This window comes from Ceratotherium simum, chromosome 22 (assembly GCF_057802395.1).
Source record: "Ceratotherium simum simum isolate JZ-2026a chromosome 22, ASM5780239v1, whole genome shotgun sequence".
Lineage (NCBI taxonomy): Eukaryota > Metazoa > Chordata > Mammalia > Perissodactyla > Rhinocerotidae > Ceratotherium > Ceratotherium simum.
Genome location: NC_141921.1, coordinates 25,185,756 through 25,209,961, shown reverse-complemented (window position 1 = coordinate 25,209,961; position 24,206 = coordinate 25,185,756). Strand labels below are relative to the sequence as shown.

General features: G+C 53.9%; 1 protein-coding gene across 1 annotated transcript in view; it reads right to left on the bottom strand.

Moving 5' to 3' along the window:
* The window catches only part of TRIM62 (tripartite motif containing 62), a 31,329-nt gene extending 8,433 nt beyond the window's left edge, over positions 1-22,896 (bottom strand). Inside the window, exons 1-4 of the mRNA XM_004425918.3 lie at positions 21,849-22,896; positions 8,215-8,310; positions 3,768-4,024; positions 2,823-2,938 (exon numbers count right to left, since the gene is read on the bottom strand). Of these exons, the coding sequence (XP_004425975.1) occupies positions 2,823-2,938; positions 3,768-4,024; positions 8,215-8,310; positions 21,849-22,256 (877 nt within the window). The 5' untranslated portion in view covers positions 22,257-22,896. The remainder of the gene's footprint in view (positions 1-2,822; positions 2,939-3,767; positions 4,025-8,214; positions 8,311-21,848) is intronic.
* Positions 22,897-24,206: the final 1,310 nt, after the last annotated feature.

Below are 24,206 nucleotides of genomic sequence, written 5' to 3'. Positions count from 1 at the left end.
GCTTGTCCTCAGCCCCTCTCCATCCCTACCCGGAAGGCCCAGTCATGAACATCCTGAGATCATTCATGCCTCTGCACTCCCCACCGTCTGTGCAGTTCCCAACACTGGGGACTGTCTGGAGGCGCCTCCAGGCCCCACTCTTCCCTGAGTGGCAAAGCCCGCAGCTTTCAGTTCAAACATCACCTGTTCAGCGCTTTCCTGGCCCCTCCCCTGCCCCTTCCAGAGCCTCCTGTCGCCCCTCTGGGCTCCCACGGCAGTAAGTCCCTCGTCATAGCCCTTCTCCTGCTGGACTGTCAGGGTCTATTTACCTGTCTGTCTCCCTTGACCCCTGAAAGAGCCTCGAGTGACTTTCACTGTTTGTCGATGGACAGAATGAATCCGGACAGGTGGAAAGAGCTCCGACTGCTGTGTGACCTTGGGGAATCAGTGAGCCTCTCTGATCCTCGGTCTCCCCAGCAGCCTGCCTGGGTTGTTTGGGTCACAGAATGGCTGGTTAGCTTAGCAGGAAAGGGCACAGGCTCTGGGGTCTGACACATCTGGGTTTAAATCCCGGCTGTACCTTTTACAGGTTGTGACCCTGGACAAGTTCCTAACAGCTCAGCGCCTCAGTTTCCTCATCTTAAAAAATGAGGATAACAGTAGTGCCTACCTCTTAGGCAGCATTCCCCTCCATATCTTTGTCCCGCCTCTAAAGGACATCACGCCTGACTCAGGAACACACAAAGTTCCCTGTCGCCAATAAGCTCGAATCTGATGGCTTTGTGGGTTGTGTGATTCCAGGAAGGCACTGGTTTCCCATCCAGGGTCTACTAACTCTACTGGACACCCACTCAGACTCTCTCCTCTCTCGGCGAACCTCCCATTTCCTCCTCTCGCCCGTCCTCACCTCACTGACGACTTTGGTTCCTACCTCGCTGGGAAAGGTGCAGCCGTCACAAGAGAATTCCCACGAGCTCCCACTACCCGCCTCTGCTTCAGTGCCATTATTCTACCTTCTCTGGGCTCCCAGCACAGGCAGCAGCAGATCCCACTCCTGGAGTCACTCCGGCAGCTCTCTCCCCTTCATCCCCATTCTGCCTTCTTCTATGGATCTTTCCCATCACCCCACCAATATGCTGCTATTTCTTCTATCTTAAACAAACAGCTGCTACCACATTCTCTCTCCTTCCCTTAAATAACATTCCTCGAAAGCATTGTCTCCACTTCCTCTCCTCCATGCTCTCTTGGACGGCCTCAATCAGACTTTTGCCCCCATCACTCCACCAAAGCAGATATTGTCAAGGGCACCAGAGACCTCCGTGTTGCTGGACCTGGAGACCAGTCAGTTCTGGGCTCTCCCACACTTGGCTCGGCAGCCTTTGCCACCATTAGCCACTCTGTCCCCTTGGAAACGCCTCTATTGGCTTCCAGGATATACCCAGGTTTCCCTCCCACTTCTCTGGTGGCTCCTTCTCCATCTCCTTGGCTGGGTGCCCCTCCTGCCCTTGACTTCTAGCAGTGCCAGGGCTCCAACTGTTAGAGCGGCCCTCTCTCTCTTCTGTCGACCCTCACTCCCAGGTGATCTCATCCGGGCTCATTAAATACCGTCCACATGCAGATCACACCCGCCCTGACCTTCCTCCTGTACCGCAGCCCTGTAAGTCCAGCAGCCTTCTCCACATCAGCACTGAGACATCTGATCGGCATCGCAAACCTCACGTGCACACAGCTCCATCCTTCTAGTCACCTCGGCCAAAACTGTAATCTTCTTTGTCTTCTTTCTCTCACATCTGTGATCTACTTAATTAGCAAATCCTATTGGCTCTCCCTTCAAAGTATAGCCTAAATCCCATCACCTCTCACCACCTCCACTCTGCTCCAAGCCACCATCACCTCTCACCTGGATTACTGCGGTAGTCTCCAACCCAGTTTCCCAGCCTCCACCCTCTACCTCCTTCATTCTATTCTCGACACAGTAGCCAGAGGGATCCTTTAAAAAATTAAGCCAGCTCATGTCACTTCACTGCCCCAAACCCTCCAATGGCTCCCATCCCAGTCAGTGTAAAATTTAAAGTTCTCAGCCTACAGTCCCTCATGGTCTGGCCACTGCTACCTCCCCGACTCCTCACCTCCACTCTCCCTCTCACTCATTCCACTCCAGCCCCACTAGCCTCCTTACTGTTCTTTGAACATGCTGGGCTTGCTCCTGCCTTAGGGCCTTTGCACTTGCTACTCCCACAGGCAGGAACACTCTTCCCTCACATATCTACATGGCTCACTCTCCTTCTTCCTTTAGGTCTTTACTGCCATGTCTACTTCTCAGTGAGGTCTTCTCACTGGATCCCCTGTCTAAAATCTCTACCCTACTTCAACCTCCCCAGCCCTCTTCCTTATCCTTTATCCCCATCTAATAAACTATGTATTTTGCTGATTTACTTTGTTTTCTTTCTCTCTCACACCCCAGGATGTAAGATCCACGAGGGCAGGGATTTTTGCTGTTTTGCTCACTGCCATATCTCCAGCACCTAGAACAGTGTCTGGTGTGAGAGAGGTGCTCAATATACACCATACGTATAGAATGAATGAGTGAGCGGCCCAGGGCCTCAGTCTCTTCATCTGGAGAGTGGGTGCACTGATGGATCCTCTCTCACGGGGTTGTATGAGGATTCTCTGAGCTGAGTGACTGTGCAGGTGCCCAGCAAGACCCTCTCCTCATCCCTCAGCCCTGACCCCAAGCTGTGTGTAGAGCAGGGGGCTGGGCTGGGACGTGACCCACCTGGCTCCGAGCCGTGATAACCTTGCCTCTTCCGGGGCCCTCTCGGTGGTGGGCGGCGGGGCCTTACCTGGGTGGATGTCCTGGAACAGAGACTTCCAGATGGTGTACTGCAGGGGGCCTGTGTACTTGGAGGTCGGGAAGTCTTCGTACGTCAGGTTGGTCTCGTGGATTTTCCCTTTGAGCCTGGAGGGGGCGCAAGAGAGCAGGCTGCACTGCGGGCTGCATTCCTGTCCCAGTACTGGGGGCCCTACAGCCACCTTCAGGGGGGCTGACAAAGGGTGAGGTCACGCCTGTGAAGTCTGCCACACCAGATTCAGGCTCTCTAGCTTTCACCTCAGTGTCCTCATCTTTAAAATGGGTCCTATGATAGCACCTGCCTTCCTGGCTCATTGTGAGGACTGCATGGTACAACGTATGTAAAGTGCTTAGCACAGTGCTTGGCTCATGGTCAACACCAAATACATGCTGTTAACTATCAGTATTGATCATCAACCAACCAATGATAAAGCGCTATTATTATTAAAGGCGCTATGGGACCAGAGAGACCTGCGCTGGAATCCTGGCTCCCCCACATCCTAGATGAGGGGCCTTGGCCAAGTGGTCTAGCTTCTCTGGGCCTCAGTTTCTACATGTGTGAATGAGGATGACAGTCGTAACTACCTCCAAGGGGGCTAGTCGGGTTACAATAATATAAATATTATTATTTATCATATATCATACCAATGTTATTATAAATAATATATAATATAAATAACACATATTTGCAATATAATATATTGTATCATAACTCAAGTAATATACTATGTGACTATAAATATTATATATATAATAATATAAACACATAAAGCCTTTAGCCCAGGCTCTGGCTCATAGCAGACGTCCTGTAAACGTTTGATGAAGATTTGCGTGAATGAAATCTCTGCTAACCACCCACCTGCCTCCATTCCCACCACCCCGCAGGGCCAGGGAGGGGAGATCCGCCTGGGAAGGCCCCTGGCAGGCAAGCACGTACCGCTCAGACAGGGAGGCCATCCCGGCCAGGAAGGTGTGCCGGTCGGTTTCCGCCAGGCGCTCCTGCAGGATCTGGGCCCCCTCCTGCACCTTGCGCAGCTGCTGGCTGTAGCGCTGGACTTTCTGCTCGATGTCGGTCAGCGTGCGGGCCGTGTCGGCCTCCAGCTCCTCCAGCATGGCCTTCTGCCGCTCGCGCAGCAGCCGGTGCAGCCGCTCAAAGGCCTCGCCGATGGTGGTCCGCAGGCTTTTGGTGGAAGACTGTGGGGACAGTCAGCAGGGGTTATGGCAGGGAGAGCAGATCTGGCGATCCCCGGGTGAGAGGAGGAAACCGAGAGCTGTAGCACGCCAAGAGGAAAGGGTGGAAAAGGACACGCTTGGTGGGGGAATGGTACACGCGTGCAAAAGCATGGTGGCATGAAAGGACTGGCGTGGCCAGGGACAGCAGATAGTCCCTTGTGCCCTGTTAGGAAACTAATGAAATGGTCCGGGTGAGACAATGGGGCTTGAGCGAGAGGAGCAGCAGAGAGACACGGCTTGAAAGACATTTAGGGGGGAGCCTCATTGCCCCTGGTGACTGACTGGCTGTAGGGGTGCAGGAGAGAAAAGTGTGAGGATGCTGCCCAGATTTCTGGAACAAGAGCTGGAGGTTAAAGCCACTATCAGAGGAGGCAAGCGTGGACTCGCGTGGTTCTCTCTGCCCCTGCGGGGACTGCCAGGCCCAGGAGGGGCTGAGTGGTGAAGGGCACAGGCTTCGGTGCCCAACAGCCTGGGTAAGAATCCTAGCTCTGGGTCTCCCGCTGTGGCAGCCTCGGCCGCCTAATACCTCTGAAGCTTAGTTTTCTCATCTGTGACAAGGTAACCCAACTACACTGCAGGGTCACGGTGAAGATTAAATGAGGGAATGTTCACAAAACGCAGGGCATCGTCTGAGGTGCAGAGAAAGAGCTTGGTTATTAAAAGGCATCAATTCTAACAGGCACGTCCTAGAAGTCTTCACGGAGAGACGGCTTCTGAGCCAGGGCCTGAAGGATGGGCAGGGTGTCAGCTGGGGGTGAGCGGAACAGGCAGAGGGAACAGCACGAGTCAGGACGGCCCAGGGTACAGAAGCACGGCCAGGCGGCAGCAGCGTGTGGGGCCTGCCTCTGCAATTTTACTTTGTGGGCTTCTGGCTGGGAGTTCATGAAGTCAGGGACCCCGCTGTGTTCAGTGCCCAGGGCTCTGTGGGAGGCTTGACAAAGGCTCAATTAGGGCCTGCTCCCCACCCCCCGATCCGTCGTCGCGGCTGCCGGCCTGCAGGAAGAGCTGTTGGCAGTGGGCCAGCCTCCCTGCGCATGCCCACCCAGAGCGCCAGGCAGACAAAGGGGGTGGGGGAGAGACTGGGGATGAACAACCAGGCTGCCTGTGGCCTCCGCGAGCCCCTCGCCCAGGGAGGGCTGAGGCTCCTGCAACGGGAGGTCACAGATGGGGAAGATGGGGCCTGCCCTTCCTGTACCATCTGCCACTGTCCCCCAAAGGCCCCCAGACCCCAGGGCCACCCCTCTGGCTCCTCCTCGACCACTCTGCAGCAGTGTTTGGCCCTCTGGCCCCTCTCTACTAATTGAAAATACTGGTTTGCGTCCCACCTCTGTGGCTGTTCCCTCTGCCATTCATGTTCCAGGCTAGCTCCTCCCATCCTCACCCTGCCTGGCCTCCCTCGTCGTCAACTCCCACTGCTTTGAGGATGGCTCCCTATCGGCAGCCTTGCATGTGTCCTGAGCACCACGCTCTTCTTTCCAACTGCCCCCTCCACACGTCCCCCTGGGGTCCCACAGGCCCTCCAGCTCACTCAGTCCACAAGCCAACTCCATGTCTTGGCCAACAAACTCGCTGCCAGAGCGATCCTTCTAATGTGCAAACGGTCTCAGCCCATCCCGCGGTTAGGAACCTTTCTTCGTTCTTTAACAACTAATAAAATGCCTAATTCCTTAGCCTGGCACTCAAAGTCCTCAATCTGATCCCAACTACCTCCCTAGTGCCACTGTATTGTAATTCTACCTGCCTAGAATGACATGTCCCACCCCCACCCCAAACAAACCCTTTATTCAACTGGCAAACTCCTACTCATCCTGCAAGACCCAGATTGAAAGCTACCTCCTCTGTAACACCTTCCCTAACTTTTTCAGGCAGTTAAATAGTTAAACGTTCCCAGAGCATTTTGTAAATACTCTTGATACACTGTCACACATTTTATGTGGCTCCCTGGCTAATGGATGAAGCCCTCCTGGGTAGGAATGGCATCTTCCTCAGCCCTGCACCCGCCGTGCCCATCCCAAGGCCTGGCACAAGGCTGGCAGAAAGGAACTGCTTGAAAGGAGAAGGAGGGAAGGGTCTTGCCCAAGACTGCTCTGCAGAGATGGGTGCAGACTCCATCTTCTTTCCAGGGTGGGGGCCCAGTGTCCCCAGGACCAAGTATGTCCCCGACGTGTCCTCTGGACCTACCTGGCTTGCTGACCACAAGGCCCTAGATCTTGCTGAGGATCCCAGCATGAGGCTGGAATATGCACTAGGTTATCACAGGACTGGACAGTACGTTCCTAATTAGCCACTTATTAGCTGCAGGGCCTCAGGCTGGTCCCTCAAACTCTCTGTACCTCAGTTTCCTTGCCAATAAAATGGAGATAACAACAGTCCCTACCCCAAAAGGTGTTTTTCCCCCTACTCATTTGTTCTTACAACTATTTATTGTGTAGGAGGCACTGTGCTAGGTTCTGGGGAGTCCCACCCTCACGGAGGTGACATTCTGTGGGGTTCAGCAAGACCATGCATGGGAAACACATTCTTAGCACAGAGAAAGGTTCAGCTCAGGTGGTGTGGCCCGTTTACTATAGTTCTTTCTAGGGCAGAGTCACCCCCATCCCACCCCCAATCCCTTTGGTACCAAGGCTGGGAAAGCAGCCCCCACCCCAGCCCGCCACATCCCTGGGAACACACTGGAGCTTGGAGGAGCTGGGCCATTTCAGAAAATCACCCTGCCAAGAATGCGTCACTCCGTCAGGGCCGACCAAGGAAAACACTGGGCTGGGGAGGGAGATCAGACAGGCCCTCAGGCCGGGCCATTGGAGGGGTAGGCGCTGCAGGAAAGCCGAGTCAGGCACCAGGTGAAATACGACCTCCAAAGCATTCGTAGGCATTTCTTGTATAAACACCCCAGTCCAGACAGGAAGCAGAGCTCAGGAACTGGAGGGGGAGGCGGCCCCACAGGACCCCCCAGAGGTAGACAGATGGACAGGAAAGCAGGGGAGGAAGAGGTCAGCGGAGAAAAACAATGGGGGGTGGAGAAAAGGGAATGCTAGGGAGAAGAAACAGACCATAATATTCCCCTCTCATCCAGATAGAGGCTTCCATTTGCTTCTCTTCACCTCAGAGGGTGCCGAGTCACCAGGAAGATGGGGAAACTGAGGCTGTGAGAAGCAAATAGCCAGAATCCTGTGACTGTTTCTCATCTGGCGCCCGCTGAGGGTCCTACCCAGAGGCACTCCAGAATGTTCTCTGAAGAAATGTTTGTCATGACCTCCCTGAGACCCCACACGGGTTGGTGGCTGAGCTGGGGCACAAATCTGGATCTCCACTGGCCTCTCTGGGCCCCAGGGTGACCTTCAGAGACCCAGAGCATTCCTAAGGCTCTGCTCCAGCTGCTGCTGGCCGAGCACCATGCTAACACGTGGAGCCAGTCTGAAATCTCCGCAGAGCTGAGCAGCCGGGCCTGGGTCCCCAGTTCTTGGTCCCAGAAAGACAGGGCAGAAATCAGAGCAAAGCTTCTCCAGTTAGTAAGATGTCTGTGGCGGGGACTTACAGGGAGCCCCTTGGAAGTGCGCTAGGAACCACCACTTCACGGCTGGAAGGAGCCTGGCAGGGCCCGCACTGTCGAGATGGGAAGACCGAGGGCCGGGAAAAGTATGCAGTTTACCCAAAGTCACACAGCGAGGTAGTGGCTGGATCAGAACCTGTGCTTTCCTCACGGGTCAAGAAAAAAGGCTTTTCTTTTCAAACCATGGTAGCCAGAGAGCGCAGGGTTTGGCCCTACTTTTCAGAGTCCATATCCCATGGCCTGAGCTTAAGACGAGAGATGATACCAGGGCTGGGCCACAAACCATCAGGAGGGTGGGCTCCTCAGGCAAGGAGTGTGTTTAATAAGGAGAGACGAAAGAGATACTTGGTACATCCTCCCAGCCCTGCAGGACGCCAGGGTTCCGGAGGGTCTCTGTTCCTACCTCAGTTTCCACCCAGAGCTGGAAGGGAGAAAGGGCCCCACCCGTGTTTTGGCACTAGCCCAAATCCTTGCCCTCTGTCCCCTTGGCGTGGGACCCGCCCCACCCACCTTCACGAAGCCCCAGCCTCGGCTCCACCCCCAGCAGGCCCCGCCCCCTTCTTCCTAGCGGGCCCCGTCCCCGCGCCCAGGGTAGGCTCACCTTGGTCTCCGCCAGCTGTCGCTTGAGCAGCTGCAGCGCCTCCGTGTGCTCCCGCTCGCTGTCCTGAAGGGCCTGAAGCTGCTCCTTCAGCTCCCTCTGGAACAACACAAGGCCGGGATGGGGCACTCCGTGGTGACGTGGAGCCCAGGCCTGGCGGCTGCCGGTGCATCCCACAACCTGGCCCAGCACCCTCCTCCCGTCACAGCTCAACCACCACCAAGTCCTGAAGGTCTGGCTCCTAAGTACCTCTCATCTTTTCATCCTTCATCTGGAGTTTTGTGTCCTAGGAGCTCTGGTCTCTCTGTCTCCAATCTATCTCCGCATGCACTCTGCCCCACCCTGATCTGCTGGCCAGGACTCCTTGCTGAGAATCCTCCCATGGGAACCAAGGCTGTACCACTGTCCATCGCAACGACAAACTGCCAGCATTCCCTGAGCCCTTCCAGTGGGCTAGGCACTGTTCTCAGCCCTTTGCTGGTATCGGTTCATTTGATCCTCTCAATAACCCCAAGGTAGGCACTATTATTATCCCCATTTTCAGATGGAGAAACCAGTATAGACAGGTCAAGAAACTGGCCCCAAAGGATACAGCTAAGCATGTCAGGGTAAGGCCAGAATTGGAACTCAGGCAGTCTGGTTCTGGAGACCATGACCCTGACACCAGATGACACGTTTTCTGCCATGATGACACCAGTGAACAACGACAACAAAAATCCATGACAGACAACATATAGTTCTGAATGAGGACAGGGTCAGTATGACTGAGTTTTCCTTTGCTTCAGGTTCCAACACACCTCAGCATGTCACTGCTAATGATCGTGTCTTTATTTAAAAATTTGATACTTCGTTCATCCTGAGATTTTTTGCATTAGTTGTGACTTTTAACAATTGCATTAAATATTCATCTCGATGACTGAGTTTTGGGGTGCCTGCTTCAATCTTGCACCTGAAGCAACCACCTCACTCCCTCACCCTAGTCCCATCCCTGTCCCCACCATCCTTGTCCCCTCACTCCCATCCAGCCAAAGTGGCCTTCTCCTCTTCCTCCGTCACTCTGGGCTTGTGTCAGCCTTGTGACTTGGCACTTGCTGTTCCTCTGGCTGGTGCGCTCCACTCTCCGATTTTCTCTCAGTGATACCTTTGTATTATTAATTTATCAACTCAGATGCTGCCTCTCAGAGAGGTCTTGCCTGACCACCCCAGGTACAGTAGCATCCCTTACACCCTGTGTCACATGCCCTGTTTCCTGATCTTCACAGCACCTTCCGCCATTTCTGAGATGATCTTGCTCATTTATTTGGTGGTATGTTTATTGCTCGTCTCCTCCACTAAAAGGTGAATGTCATGAGGGCAGGTATCTTGTCTGGCTTGTTCATTGTTCTATCCCCAGTGCCTACAATAGTGCTTAGCACACAGTAGGGCCTCCATAATTATTTGTCAAATGAAGGAATGGGTGTGGAGGCGGGTGTCCCCTAGTACAGGGTCCAGCGGTCTGCACTTATGGGGCATTTGGCCCATAGTATCATAGCTAGTTGTTCCGTCTGTCCTTCCTCCATCCCCATACTAGCCCATGAGTCCTCCAGGGTGGGCCCCTATGGTTCCCTCTCCACATCCCCTGCTCCCATCAACGGCCCAGCACTGAGATGGGGCTCAAGGAAGTTTGTGAATGAATTTCCATGGAAACGGCCTCTGAGCAGGGCCTGGGTTCCCCAGTCAGCCTGGGCTGTGAGTGATGCCAGGGAGCTGACTTACCTGTTCACTCACCTCCCACCCACTTATTCATCCGTCAGAGCAGGGAGGGCCCTCAGAAGACATCTAGTCCGACTAATTTTATAGACTAGGTAGCAACCTGGGAAAATGGTCATGAAGACATGCGAAGGGAAGAACGCAGAAAACAAAATTATCTTTGCTTACTATCCCTTATTCATGCCACGAATATTTATTGAAGAACTATTATGTACCAGGCACTGTTGAGGCACCGGGGGTATGGTAGAGAACCAGACAGACACAGTCCTTGCCTACAGGAATCTTCCAGTCTAGTGGGGAAGACAGATAGTAAACAAGGACAATAAGAAAAGAACCAGATAATTACTGATTATAGTCTGTGCTCTAGAGAAAATAATGCAGTGTGGGATGGACAGGGAATTTAGGTAGGGTGGTCAGGGAAGGCTTCTCTGAGGAGGTAACACCTGAGATGACAGCTGAAGGATGAGGAGGAGCCAGCCGTGAAAATAAGAGTTAGATAGAAAAAGAAGAACAGCTTGTTTTGTGCGAGTAGAGAGCCTGCATAGACAGAATGATTGGAGCTCTGGTTGCCATCTCAGGCCATATGGCAACCATAAGGACGGAAGTCACAATCTAAAACCAGGGAAGTAGAAGCAAGGAGCCCGGGTCCCTGATTAACTGGGGTAGCCACACCATCAGTGGACTCAGTTATGTGCTAGGAGGCTTAGCCTTCTGGGGGAAATAAAAGCCCTAATTTATAGTGTTTGCCAATTTCCGTGGTATAAGTGCTCCAACCAAAGATGATTTCAAGCTATCAACGTGAGGTCACTAGACACAGAGCTGGGAAGAGATTTGCACAATCAGCTCAGTGACCAGTGCAAGTGGCCAGCACAGCACACCCTGGAGTCCTTTCCTATAGACTTGTTTTACATGAGAGAGAAATACACCCCCATTGAATTTCAGCTACTTGAGTCAGGTCTCTATTACTAACAGCTGAAAGTCATTCCTAATGGATTCACATGCATCTGGGTCATTGGAGCAGACGAACCTCGTTCACCGAGGAATGCAGAATGATTGCTCCTCAGCCGTCCCTGATGGCCTGGGGTCTGTCCAGCTTGGGACACAGTGTGGCTAAGACGCAGATGTTTGAGGCGATGGGCCAAGTGCTACAATCCTCCCCCTTGGTGGTCCTCGTGGGTCCATGAAAGACCCAGCCACCAGGCAGCTCTTCTGATTCTCTGAGAAAACTGCCCTGGAGGCCGCGTTCCTCACATTGCACAGAGCACCCAAGGGACTTGGACCAATTCCTCCTTGCTTTCAAGGCCAGGGAACAAGGAGAGCAGGCCTGCCCGTTCCTCCTGGGCTCTGGAAGCAATGGAACACGCATTTGCCCGTTCCACAAACGTGCTGAGGCCTCCTTGGGCCCCACCTGGTGCTGTGTCAGTGACAGGGATGAGGGACAACACGTCCCAACCTGTGATGCCTCAGGAGGGGTGCAGACAAGTTGGGAGGAAGACGGAGACACAGATATTAACATCAGTGAATGCTGGAAGAGTGTTAGGGGGTCCCAAACCTGCTCCTCCTCCCATGTTCCCCATCTCTGTGAAGGGCACCCCCAGCCCCCACCGCCATCCAAGCCAGAAATCTGGGAGTCATCCTTGTCACTGTCCCCCCACCAATCCAATCGGTCATCAGGTTCACCCTGGAATTTGTTCTCTCCTCTCTACACCCACTGCCCCTGGCTTGGGTTTCATCACTTCTTTTCTGGACTGTGGCCCCAGGCTCCTCTTTGCCTCTCACACTCCAAGTGCCCCACAGAGCAGGTGGAATGATTGTTCTAAGGGAGAGATCTGTCCATGCATCTGTCGGCCCCCCTCGCCCCCTGTAGGATTTCACATTGTCTAGGAAGAAAGGAAGCGCCAGGCCCTTCACCACTGGCCCCAAACTTCTCCAGCCTTATCTTTTGGTCCAGACCTACACTGTCCAATATGGTAGCCACCAGCCACTGCTTTTAAATTAAAATGAATTAAAACTAAATAAAATTGAAAATTCCATTCCTCAGTTGTACCAACTGCACTCAGCTGCACATTTCAGGTGCTCAATAGCCACATGCGACGAGTGGCTACTGCACCAGACACACAGATGCAGAACACTTCCATTATCCCAGAAGGTTCTATTGGACAGTGCTACTCCAGACACACTAAGCATCTTGCAGTGCTCTCCTCCAGGCCTTTGCACACGCTATTCCCTTTGTCTGGAATGCTCACCCACATGTTTTTCTCCACTTGTTAGACTCAAACTCATCTCTTAAGACCTCAATCAAATGTCACCTCCATATCCCAAACTCTCCATGCTGCCCTCAGACACTGCATATGGCACACTGCATTTTAATTGCAAGGTTACTTGTCAGTCTCCCCCACGAGATTGTGGGCTCTGATGGCAGGGACTGAGTCTGATAGATTTTCACACTCTCAGTACCTAGGAAGGGCCAGGCAAACAGTGACCTCCGTAAGAGTCTGCAGAATAAATCAGCCCAGGGAAGAGGCTGGGCTGGGTCAGAGCTCACCTCTGAAAGGGAGGGAGGGCAGAGAGGGCCCCAAGCAGCTCCCCACAGGAGGGCTACCCAGCCTGAGGGAACAGCTAACTTGGGAAAACCAAACCCTATAACCCACAGAGCAGGACTGGGAGGCAGCCTGAGCTCTGTCTCCTCCTTCCCCCATCCCCCAGGGTCTCCTTCCAGGCCTGGGATCAGACAGACCTGGGTGAGGAGGCTGGCTCTGCTACCCACTAGTTGTGTAACCTTGCACCCTAACCTCTCTGTGCCCCAGTCCCTCATCTGTGAAATGAGGATAACAATACCGCCTAAGGTTGGGAGGGTGAAATGAGATAACAGTAAAAAGTGTTTAGCCTCATAGGGCAGAGCTTGGCATATGCTGGGTGCTCAGGAGACGGAGTGGCCACCATGTCCCACATGAGGCTTCTTGGTCACTTCTCCATGTTATCACCCCTCGCTGTGTCCAGGCCCCTCCCTGCCTCCTCAGATGGCCAGAGCAAGAAGGGGCCCCAGGGACCATCTGGTCCAACCCCCTGGATTTCTAGAACAGAAAACTGAGGTCCAAGAAAAGGGACTGACTGGCCCATGGCCACAGAGCTTGACAGAGGAGAACCAACCAGAAAATTTACTCCCAGCAGAGGTCAGACAGGAAACAGAAGCTGTTGATAAACTCCTAATGATAGAGCTAACCAGGAGGAAGGACATTGGCAATGCCAGAGGCTCAGAACCAGAAGGGCTGGAGGTAGCATGGTATGGGTGTGAATTTCACAGGTGTCAGGTCACCTAATTCTCACAACAACATCACGAGGTTAGTGCCTTTATCATCTCCATCTCACACAGGGGGAAATGGAGGCTCAGAGAGGTCAGGCAGCTTGCCTAAGGTCACACAGCTCATACAAGGCAGAGATAGGGCTCTGAGTGACTCCAAAAGCCATGCTGGAAACCACTCGGCCACTGTGCCTCCTGCTCAGTTCAATACAGTAATCGTGTCTGGGCACCATGGTCACACTTTGTGCCAGCCACTCAGGGGGCTGTCGACACAGTTCTTGCCCTCAAGGAGCGTGCTGTTAGATGGAGAGACAGAAACATGAATAGGTAGACTATAAGGAGAACAGGATAAACCTGGAGGGACTGCCAAGGATCCGACCCACCCCTGGTTATGTTTGTGACACCCTCCCTCCACCTCAGTTTCCAAATCTGTAAAATGCAGCTAATGGCAACACGAGCTCTGTGACTGTCATAAGGATTAGACGACTTAATTGACGGCCTGACATGATGCACAGGACGCGCTCAGTCGCTCCTAGTTGTTGTCATTATCATCATAATAATCACAATATGTGAAATAGGGACTCAGAACTGAGCTTCCAGGAGAGGGTTGACTTCTGATGGAAGGACCAGGGAAGATGGGTGGGCAGAGTTCCTTCAAGTCTCTGGGGTGGGGCCAGAGCATTCCAGGTGCAGAGAACTAGTTCAGCAGGGGCACACGTGGTGTGTACAGGAAGTGGGGGGCAGCTGGGGTTGGCCGGAGCCAGGTATGTGAAGGTGGGTGGAGTCACAAGCTGGAAAGGCCAGTGGAGCTGGCTGGGGTGAGGGTGGGGGGTGGAGGAGGCCTTGAAGGTCAGCCTGGGGGAGCTGGACTCTGCAGGGCCCCATCAGAGCTGGGGCAAGGCAGGAAGAGGGGACGGGAGGGACGCACCTCAGAGGGCAGAGCCACGGCTCCCTCTTCCTCTGGAGGGGGTGAGGCAGAGTCAGGGCTGGTGCAGACCTGAGCAGCAATTATGCAGCTACGTCAGCTGAGAGGCTCTGGGCCTCCCATAGGTCTAAAGATGCCAGGACTGGGGCTGCAGCTGTGGGAGGACAGAGAGCCAGGGCTAACACGTCCCCAAGGTCAGACCTCCCCTCCTGTGAGGCCACCCCTCTCCCGGCCCTGAGGACAAAGCTGCTGCAGGAAGCCAGCTCGCCCTGGCTTCAGGGACCTTTCTCACCTCCCTCACCAGGCAGTGCTGCCCAGTGGAGACAGCATGAACTCTGGTGTCAGAAAAACCTGGGCTCTAATCCCAGCTGCATGACCTAGGGCAGATCACTTCTTCCTGCCTCTCAGAGCCTGATCTGTAAAATGGGGATAAGAGGCACTCACGAGGTTGTGATGAGGTTAAACGAGATGACCCCTACGAAAAGGCCCAGCATGACGCCGGCACACACTAGGCTCTCAAGGCCCTCTCCCCTTCTCCATGCCCTGGTACTGCTCTCTCTTCCCCTCTCTGACCCAAGGATGCCAGAAATCTTAACACAGCAAACTGAACTTCCTCTCCTTTCTTCCAAATCCCTCTTCAACCCCTGATGCTCCTGCTCCCCCCGACAGACTTGAACTCTTGTATGCCTTCTCCATCTTTGAGCCCCACCCCTCCCTGTCCACTCTGAGCCTCACAGACTGGCAACACTCCCTGGCTGGCTCCTGCCTCCAGGCTCTCTCAACAGTCCAACCTGCACACTGCCCCGTAACGCAGACCTGGCCAGACCACGCTCGCCTGCTCAAACCTGTTCCTGGCTCCCCAGCATCTTCAGGATCAAGTCCAGGGTCCTTGGGGTGGGCGGTGGTGCATTTCAAGCCCTTCCTGAGCTGGTCGATCCTCACTTTCTCATTCTCGCCTCCCCTCACACACCCTCTCCTCTGGCCACAACAAACCACCTGCTCACCTCCACGCCTGTTCCTGGTCAGACTCTGATAACCTGAGTGAGTTTCAGCTTCAGGGACACTTAGTGGTTGTGTAACCTTAGGCAGTTTCTGAACCTGTTTCCTCATTTGTAAAATGGGGCAATGAGACCCAACTCATAGGGTTGCTGTGAGGATTAATTGAGAGAGAGGGAAAGAAAAGAGAGCAGGGGAGAGAACCACAGCATGGCCAGGGCTTGTTCCGTTCTCTCCTGGGCCCAGCACAGGGCCTGGCCTCAGTAGCCACAGCAGGAATGCCAACTGAAGAAATTATTGAGTGAATCCCTGAATCCAAAATGGAACCCACCTGCAAACTCTCCACACCCACCCCACGTGTCCAAGCAGAGCTCCCAGTCCCCAAGGTAAATGATGCTGTGAAAACACCACTGGACTGAGAGTCTGGGAGCTGAGCTCTGGACCAACTTTGGGAAAGTCAGTATCCCCAGCAGGAAAGTGGGGAGGGGGGGAACTGGATGATTTCTGAGGTTCCTCCCCATTCAGATGCTGCCTGAGGTAGTTAGGGTACTGGTGAGGAGGGTGAGTTCTGAGCCAGAGAGACTCGAGTCTGAATCCCAACTCTGCCTCCTCCTTGCAGTGTGATCTTGGGCAAGTAACTGAACCTCTCAGCCTCAGTGTCCTCATCTGTGAGATGGTGCTGGTCCTAGTCCCACTCAGGGAAGAGGGAAAGGAAAAAGGGCTGTTGTGAGAATTCATGCCATAACAGCACCTGGCACAGAGCAAGTGCCCAATAAACTTTGGCTATTGTTTTTTATAATGGTTATTATTTCCCCTGTTGTCATTCCCTGCCAGATTCTTTGCTTTCTATAAAATAAATGTTCTGGGGCCCCCACATCAACTCTAAGTTTCTCCTCTGCTCAGCTAAGGTGTCTTGGATGAACAGGACATTCCTGGCTGCCCACAGACACCTGTGAAGAGGGAAGTGGAGATGCCACCAGCCAGCCCTTGGTTTGACTCAGCCAGTTTCGCCCCCATGGAGGCTGCTGTTTGCACATAAATCCTGCCCTCTCCGGGGAAAAGTAACAGCAGAGGCTGCTTCCCCAGGACATGGACAACCTGGCTGCCTCCCTGTCCACGGTACAAAATAAAGTGCCTTTACACATAAAGTTAACAGTCTTGTTCTTACGTCCGCTTCCCAGATTGGGAAAGGGTGCAGAGAAGGCAGGACCTCCCACTCAGTTGGAAGAACCGGAGGCAGGATTTGAACCCCGTCCCTGAACCCAGCTCTTTCCCCGTGTGGCTGCCTCAGTGTCTCTGGATCGCACCATGCCCAGCTTGTCAGGGCTCCCATCCAAGGCTGATCCAACACTGTCTCCCTTGGCGTGAAGGAGACCTTGGGAAAGGCTCCAATGGTCACATGAGGCCTGGAGGGGGTGGCTGGGACTGAATCCAACCCCTTCGCTAGAGATTAGGAAGCTGAGATGGCCGGAGAGCCGGTGCCAGGCCTGACCAAGATGACATCCAGCCACCTGCCCTCGGCGCATCAGCTGGCACAGACAGTGCCCTTAGTCTGACCCTGTGCTGAGTACTCAAAATACAAAGACAGGCAGGGTGGGGGAGACACTACCGGCCCTCAGAGGCAGCTTGGAGGCTATGAGTGGCCTCATCAGACTGGCTTCAAATCCAGCCCCTGCCATTTACCAGCCCAGCGACCAAACCAGTCACTGAATGCCTCTGATTCTTCATGTGTAAAAGGAGCAAATTAAATTACAGTACCCACTCGGCAGGGTGTTAGGAAGATGAAATGAGGTAATCCGAGAAACGTGCTTAGCACAGTCCTAGGCGTTGGGCTAGGGCTCAGTAAGCACTGCTGAGAAGCCCCAACCCCTTCTGAGATGGGACTCCCTCCCTCCCCTTTGCTGTGTCGTCCGGTGCTCAGCGGTGAAAAAAGGAAAAAGGAAGGGACACCAACACACACACACACACACACACACAATCACATGCTATTTACACAAGAAAAGTTCTGTAGAACTGTAAAGCAATTCTAACCATGTTTTTCTATGGGATGGGATTACGGGGGGATTTTAATTTTTACATTATATAGCTCTGTTTATTATATTAATTTTATAGTAAAAAATAAAGATGTTTTAAAATTGTTGCGTGCTCCAGGCACAGTATCAGGCACATCTGATACAGCATCCCTACCCCTTACAACATCCTCCCAGAAAGCTCCCCTTGTTATAGATGAGCAGGCGGAGGCTTAGAGAAGTGAAGAGACCTGACCAAGGACACACGGCTTATCAATGATGATGCCAGGATCTGACCCCAGTATTGGAATCTGGAGTACAGAGCAATTCTGCTTGGCAAGTCAGGGAAAGCTTCACGGCAGAGGTGATATTTGAGCTGAGCCTGGAAAGCTGAGTACGACTTCTCTTGGTCAGAGTTCTCCAGGGGTGATTTGGACCCCAGGGGACATCTGATGAAGTCTGGAGCCATTTTTAGTTGTTACAACTTGGAGGGTGAGTGCTACTGGTATCTAGTGGGTAGAGGCCAGGGATGCTGCTAAACAATGCACAGCACTGCCTCGCACAACAAAGACTTATCTGGCCCCAAATGTCAACAGTGCAGAGTACGATGTAACACACTAGAGCTGTCATTTATTGAGTGCTTACTAGGTGCCAAGTGCAGTACTAAGCTCTTGCAAGTGTCATCTTATTTAATCCTAACCCCATTGCTCCCATGCTGTCAGTGAGGGACCTGAGGCTCAGAGACGGTAAGTAACTTTCCTGGGGTCACACAGGCAGAAAACAGTAGGGGCCAGGATGGGAGCTGCCCAAGTACAAAGTCAGAGCTCTTAACCTTTCTGCTCTGCTGCCTCCAGGATTTACAATAAATGTAAAAGTTCCAGGTCAACTGCTAGGCGGGGTGTGAGGAGACTGGCTGAGCCCAGGCCCAGCATCGTCTGGCCTCGAGGCCTTGGGCAAGGTCCCCTCCCTCCTCCTCTCATTTCCCCATCTGTCAAGTGAAGGTTGCACCAGATGATCTCCAAGGCCCTGCCAGCTCTGCGTCTGTTATTCTCCAGGAGAGGGGCCCGAGTCCAGGCTCCCAGAGCCCTGGGGATGAACCGCCAGCTGCCAGGAGAGGAGGGGGTGTGACGGGCAGGCTCAGCCTCATTCCCAGTGCATAAGGAGCTAATGAGCCCTGCTTCCTCACCAGGAGGGAGAGGCAGGTGGGGGTGGGGAGTGGCTCGAACATCACCCAGGTGCTCACTTCTCCAATGGGGAGGGATGTTTCTCTGCCACCTTCTTGCCAAGCCCAAAGGAGGCAGCAAAGCAAGGCCTCCTTCTCAGGCAAGAGAGGCGAGTCTGGGCACTCACCCAGCTGGGCACATGAGTTCTCACAGGTAGAAGAAGCAAGGATGGGAGTGCATGCTGACCCAGCCCCATCCATGTGCCGGGCATCTCAAATAGCAGGTTCATCTCAGGTCAGCCTCAGGAAAATCCTGGTAGGAAAGAATCATCCTGACCCCAGTTTACAGATGAGAGCATCATGGCTTACCTGAAGTGACTTGCTGAGTTACACAGGCAGTGCTGAAGGAAGGTTTGGAACCCAAGTGGGTCTGACCCCAGGACAGTACACTAGAGGGTAAGTGAGTAGCAGTCCTGTTTTTCTTTTCACCCAAGAAGGAAAGTTTTTTTTTGGTGAGGAAGATTGGCCTAACATCTGTGCCAATCCTCCTTTATTTTGTATGTGGGACGCCGCCACAGCATGGCCTGATGAGCAGTGTGTAGGTCCAGACCCGGGATCCAAACCCACGAACCCTGGGCCACCAAAGGGTAGCATGTGAACTTAACCCCTATACCACTGGGCTGGCCCCATGAAAGTGTTTTTAATAACGTTTGGAGAAAATGTACGTTCAATTTCTCCTGCATTCCCCAGGACACAGAATAGACTGCAAAAACCCGAAACAATAATTCTGATTTCTTGGTTTGCAGTCAGAGGAAGCAAGGCTCGGTCGGCAGAGGCCTCTCCAGCTAGAAAGTCAGACAGAGAGAGGAGCGGGTGAGCGGCAGGGGAGGGGTCTGGCCAGGTCAGGCTGTGCTCTCTAGCCTGGCCCTCTCATTGTGTGGCTTTGGGTAAGTCCCATCACCTCTCCAGATCTCAGTCTCCACATCTATAGAATGAAGAGGCTGGCCAGATGGTTTCAGACAGAGTCCCTTCAAACTCTCACAACCTGCACCCAGTCCTCAAAGATTCTTTTCTCCTCCCTGTTTATGAGACTTCACAGATGGGGAGATGGGGACACCAGTGCCTGACACACAAGGGGCTCTGGGGGTGGAGGACCAACGCCAGCCTTGTGCAAGCTCGCAGAGCCCCCAGCCCTTGCTCACCCTCTGAGGGGGCCTCCATCCTCAGACAGCCAGAACAGGAAGGGAGTCAGTCATGATTTGGGGATGAAAGGGACAGGGAGGGGTGCTGGGGAACATGGGGCCATTTCTCCTGGGGCCAGTTCTCATCTCCATGGGCATCTGCTAGGTGCAGGCCGACTCACAGAGATTCACATATGGGGGGACCCCCTACAACACGGGAGAAAGGAGTTACTTAGCTCCTGCTTAAGCGTCTTGAGGGTCAGAATGCTCATTAGTTCCCAAGTTAGCCCACTGCATTTTCATAAAACGTTTGAGTCAAAAACCTTCTGCTTCCAACAACCTAAGTGTCCATCAACAGATGAATGAATAAAGGTGTGGTAGATATCAATGGAATACTACTCAGCCATAAAAAAGGATGAAATCTTGCCATTTGAGACCACATGGATGGACCTTGAGGATATTATGCTAAGTGAAATAAGTCAGACGGAGAAAGACAGATACCATATGCTTTCGTTCATGTGTGGAAGATAAATAAACACATAGATACGGAGAACAGATTGGTGGTTACCAGAGGGTAAGGGGGAGGGAGAAATGGGTCAAGAGTGTCAATTGTATGGTGATGGATGGTAACCAGATTTTGGTGTTGAGCATGCTGTAGCATACACAGAAGTTGAATTAAAATGTTCTCCACATGAAACATGTAATGTTATAGATCGATTTTAGCTCAATTAAAAAAAAAAACAACTTCGCTTCCAAAGGTTCCACAGTCTGGGGCCAGCTCAGGCCAGGGTCGGTCACTCATTTATTCATTCATTCCGCCTTCACTGGTGTATACTGTGGGCCAGCCCTTGTGCCAGGTTTGGGTCATAGATATGACGAATAAGAGGCTGTCCCTGTTCTGGGGAACTGTGTGCGAGACTGGGATTCCAAGGCCAGAGATGTGGGGCTGCTGGATTTAAATGGTTTAGCTTGAGAAAAAGATTCCAGGCTCAAGTAAGCTTGGGAACCATTTCATTAAATACAGTAAAATGGGTTTCTTTGCTATAAGATTTCTCCAAGCCTTTAATATGCAAATGCACACTTTGAATCCTCAGGGGATGGGGGGGATAGAGAATATAGTATATTTCCCAATATAGTTGATCTTGGAACACTTCTTTTTAAAACGTTACACTTATTAACAGTGAGCATTTGGGAAAATGCGGCTCTCATGCTATTTTTTTGGCCAGTGGAGCTTGGGGAAGGCTTACACAGAGAGGACGTTTGCACAGGGCCTTGAGGGTTGAGTAGGAGTTGGTCAGTGAAGATGGGAAGGTTTAAGGGAGACCAATTATAGTCCTAGGCTGACTATGCTCATGTTATCCTGCGTATACTGTTCCACTTAGTCCTCAAAGTTCCTGATGTGGGTGCCAAGGAGGTCATCAAAAGCCCCTGGAGACTCCTAGAGGTCCACCTGCTCCCTTTTCTCCAATCACCTCATTTCAGGGCTTTATTCTCCAAATCTCGAATCTTCAAGTCCTGGCCCCATTCTCAACATAGCCTCTACTCTGGTTTAAACCCAAAATGGTTCTTACAGTCTCTGGACTTGATCCCAGCCTTCACCCTTCACACACCCTAGCCTAGCCATTGGCTCCCAAATCCACCCTCTCGGTAGTTTGCTGACCCTAACTTAGACCCTCTGTTAGATTTAATCCTACCCACCCAGTACAATCTGGCCCTGGTACTGCCCCCAGGGTCCTGATGCACCTGATGGAGCCCCGCCACATGGTTGCCACCAAGCCTGCGAGAGCTGAGCTATTCCATATAGTTCTGACCCATCCTTGGATGGAGGCCCCCCCGCGCTGCCTAGCCCTGGCTGTGTTCCCGTCCCCATCTCTGTCTTTGTCCCTAATTCTGCCCTGAACCATTCTCATGCGGGCCCTGTCTACAGGTCCAGCCCTCAAGACCCCCTGACAGTGGCCCGGCCCTTGCCCAACTCTGATTCAGCCCCGTCCCCAACCCTGCCCCAGCCTGGTAACTGGTCCAGCTCTGATCTCTGTTGTCCACCCCACCGGTGACCTATCCCAATCGCGGACCCACCCCCACTTCAGGTCTACCTCGGACCCCGCCCAGTACAGACCGCCTAAGGCCCCGCCCCAACACCCCGCCCCCTTGCCGCGATCCCGCCCTGTCCCCGCCCCGTACTAATCTGATAGGGCCCTGACCCTGCCGGCGGCCCCGCCCCGAGACACTTCTGACTGGGCCCTGCCCACGGTCCAGCCCTGACCCCGCCCCTGGCCCGGCTCCGCCCCCTCCCCAGGCCGGCCGGGCCGCGCACCTGCAACTCCTCGAAGGCATCGTCGATGCCGGTGACCTGGTGCTGCTCGTGCAGCGCGGGCTCGTCGCAGAAGAAGCAGAGCAGCGCGCGGTCCGTGAGGCAGAAGAGCTTGACCTTGTCGTGCGCCTGGCAGGGTCGCGCGGCGCGGCGCGCGTTGAGGATGGCGTCCAGCGGGAAGGCGCTGTAGCGCTCCACGATGTTGGCCAGCTTGAGGCTGGGCGCGAGCGCGGGCTCGGGGAACGTGCGCCGGCACTCGGGGCAGTCGCGGGCGCCCTGCGCCTCCTGCCGCACCCAGTGCTCGGTGATGCAGCGGCGGCAGAAGTAGTGCTCGCAGCCCAGGCTCACCGGGTCCTGGTAGATGCTCAGACAGATGGAGCAGAGCAGCTCGTCCTTGAGGCTACATGCCATGGCGCCGGGGGCGGCGGGGAGGGGGGCCGGAGATGCAGGGGGGCGGCTGAGGGAGCGCGGCGCTGTCGGGGGCAGCACCGAGGGACGGGTGCGGGGAGCAGGCCTGGAGAGGCAGGAGTAGGAGCTACAGGAGAAGGAAGGGGGCTGTCCGGGAAGGGGGGCTGTTGAGCTGCCCTCGAAAAACTCGAAGAAGGGGTTCAGGGTAGAGACTACCCGGGATGCGAGCCCGGGAGGGTGGCTCAAGGTAGTGGGTGATCCGGAGCGATGGGTGCTGGAGGGAGGGGGCCGTGGGTGTCTGAGGGAAGGGTCTCCCGGCAAGGAGGTTCTAGAGGAAGGGACAGCCCGAAGGAATGGGTGGCTGGAGAAAGGGATCCAGGAGGGGGGCGGAGGCCTTGGGGGGGGTTGAACTCCCGGGATGGGTGCGGTGGGGGGAGGGGGAGAAGATAGGGATGGGGAAATCTAGGAGAGAGGGAAGCCTGGCGGAGCCGCACCGCGGCTGTGCCTGGCAGAGGAGCGGAGGGGTGCGAGCACGCTCAGCTGCCCGCTCCCGGCCCCAAGACCTTTCCCGGCGCGGCCCCTTACCCTCGCCAGCTCAGCGGCCACTGCTCCGGTCCGAGCGCAGCCTCTCAACCCGGAACCAGCCGAGCCCGAGCGGCCGGCGGCCGTGGTTCCCTCCCAGCCCCCGTGGGCGGGGCCCAAGCGACTCCGCCCCCGCGGCGGGCGGGGGGAGGAGGGGCGGGGCCTGGGCTCCAGCCTGAGGACCCCTTCCCCGCCCCCACTATTCTCCTTCTCCCAGGGGAGCGAAACCCAGCTGTTCCTTCAGGGTCTGCTCATGGAACAACATCTAGGTCTTAGGGTCCCTGCGGCGGGTGGGGGGCGGGGACAGCTAATTTAAGAGGATAACAGTAAACGTGGGGCATCTTTCTGGATCATCAACTTGAATACAGGGGAAAAATATTTTGTGTTAAAACAAACAAGGATATGTCGTGTAATCTGCATAGAATAAAACTTTTGCATAAAATATAAAGATAAAACTCGAGAAGTGCCCTGCTGGCTTAGAGCAAGTTCAAGACCCTCACACTCCTAATTCCTCTTCACTTTCTTAAGGAGAGCTTGGGGGAGAAGTTTGGACAGTCCTGGCCCTGGCTAACGTCTGACTCAAGGAGTTCTCTTCATTCAGCAAACATTTCTGGAGTGCTATATTTGGGGGGCGGGGGGGCGGGGGGGGCTGGAGCAGGAGAGAGGAAGAAAGAGTAATAGGAGACCTTGTCTCGTGTGCCAGATGGAGAGGGCGTAGGGATTTCTAGGTGGAGGGGACAGCATGTGCAGAAGCATGGAGGCGTGAAAGGGGAGGGCACATTTGGGGGAAGCGCAAGCAGTTCTGTACTATTGGAGGTGGGGTAGGGAAGGGGCTTGAGTGCTGAAGGTCATGGTAAAGGATTTTCTGAAGGCATTAGAGTTTCAAGCAGGGGCATCATCTGGTCTGATGTGGGTTTCAGGAAGTCAGGGAGATGCTCATTATACCATCAACAAGGTGAAGGCAGGGACCCTTTCCGATGTGTCTGCATATGCACAGTGCTTGGCACACAGAAAAAGTATGTAGCTGAATGACAGCAGCAAAGATGTGGATTGCAGGAAGAAATACTGGGCACCAGTTAGGTCACTGTTGTCATAGTGCCTGCGGGAGGTGAGACCTGAACTGGGGCCATGACTGGATCAGGAGAGAAGGCCAGGGTATTGAAAGTATAGACACTATGAAATTTTGTAATGAATTGGACATGGGGATGAGAGAGAAGGAGGCGTTGAGGGTGGCTCCCCAGTTTCTGGTTCCTCCAGAAATGTCTTCACTGGAGTTAAACTTTACTGAGGTACAATTGAAGAGACATTTCAAAGTTTACTCCTCTCCTGGTTACGTGTCCTCCATCACATCATCACCTGGTCCTGTGTCCC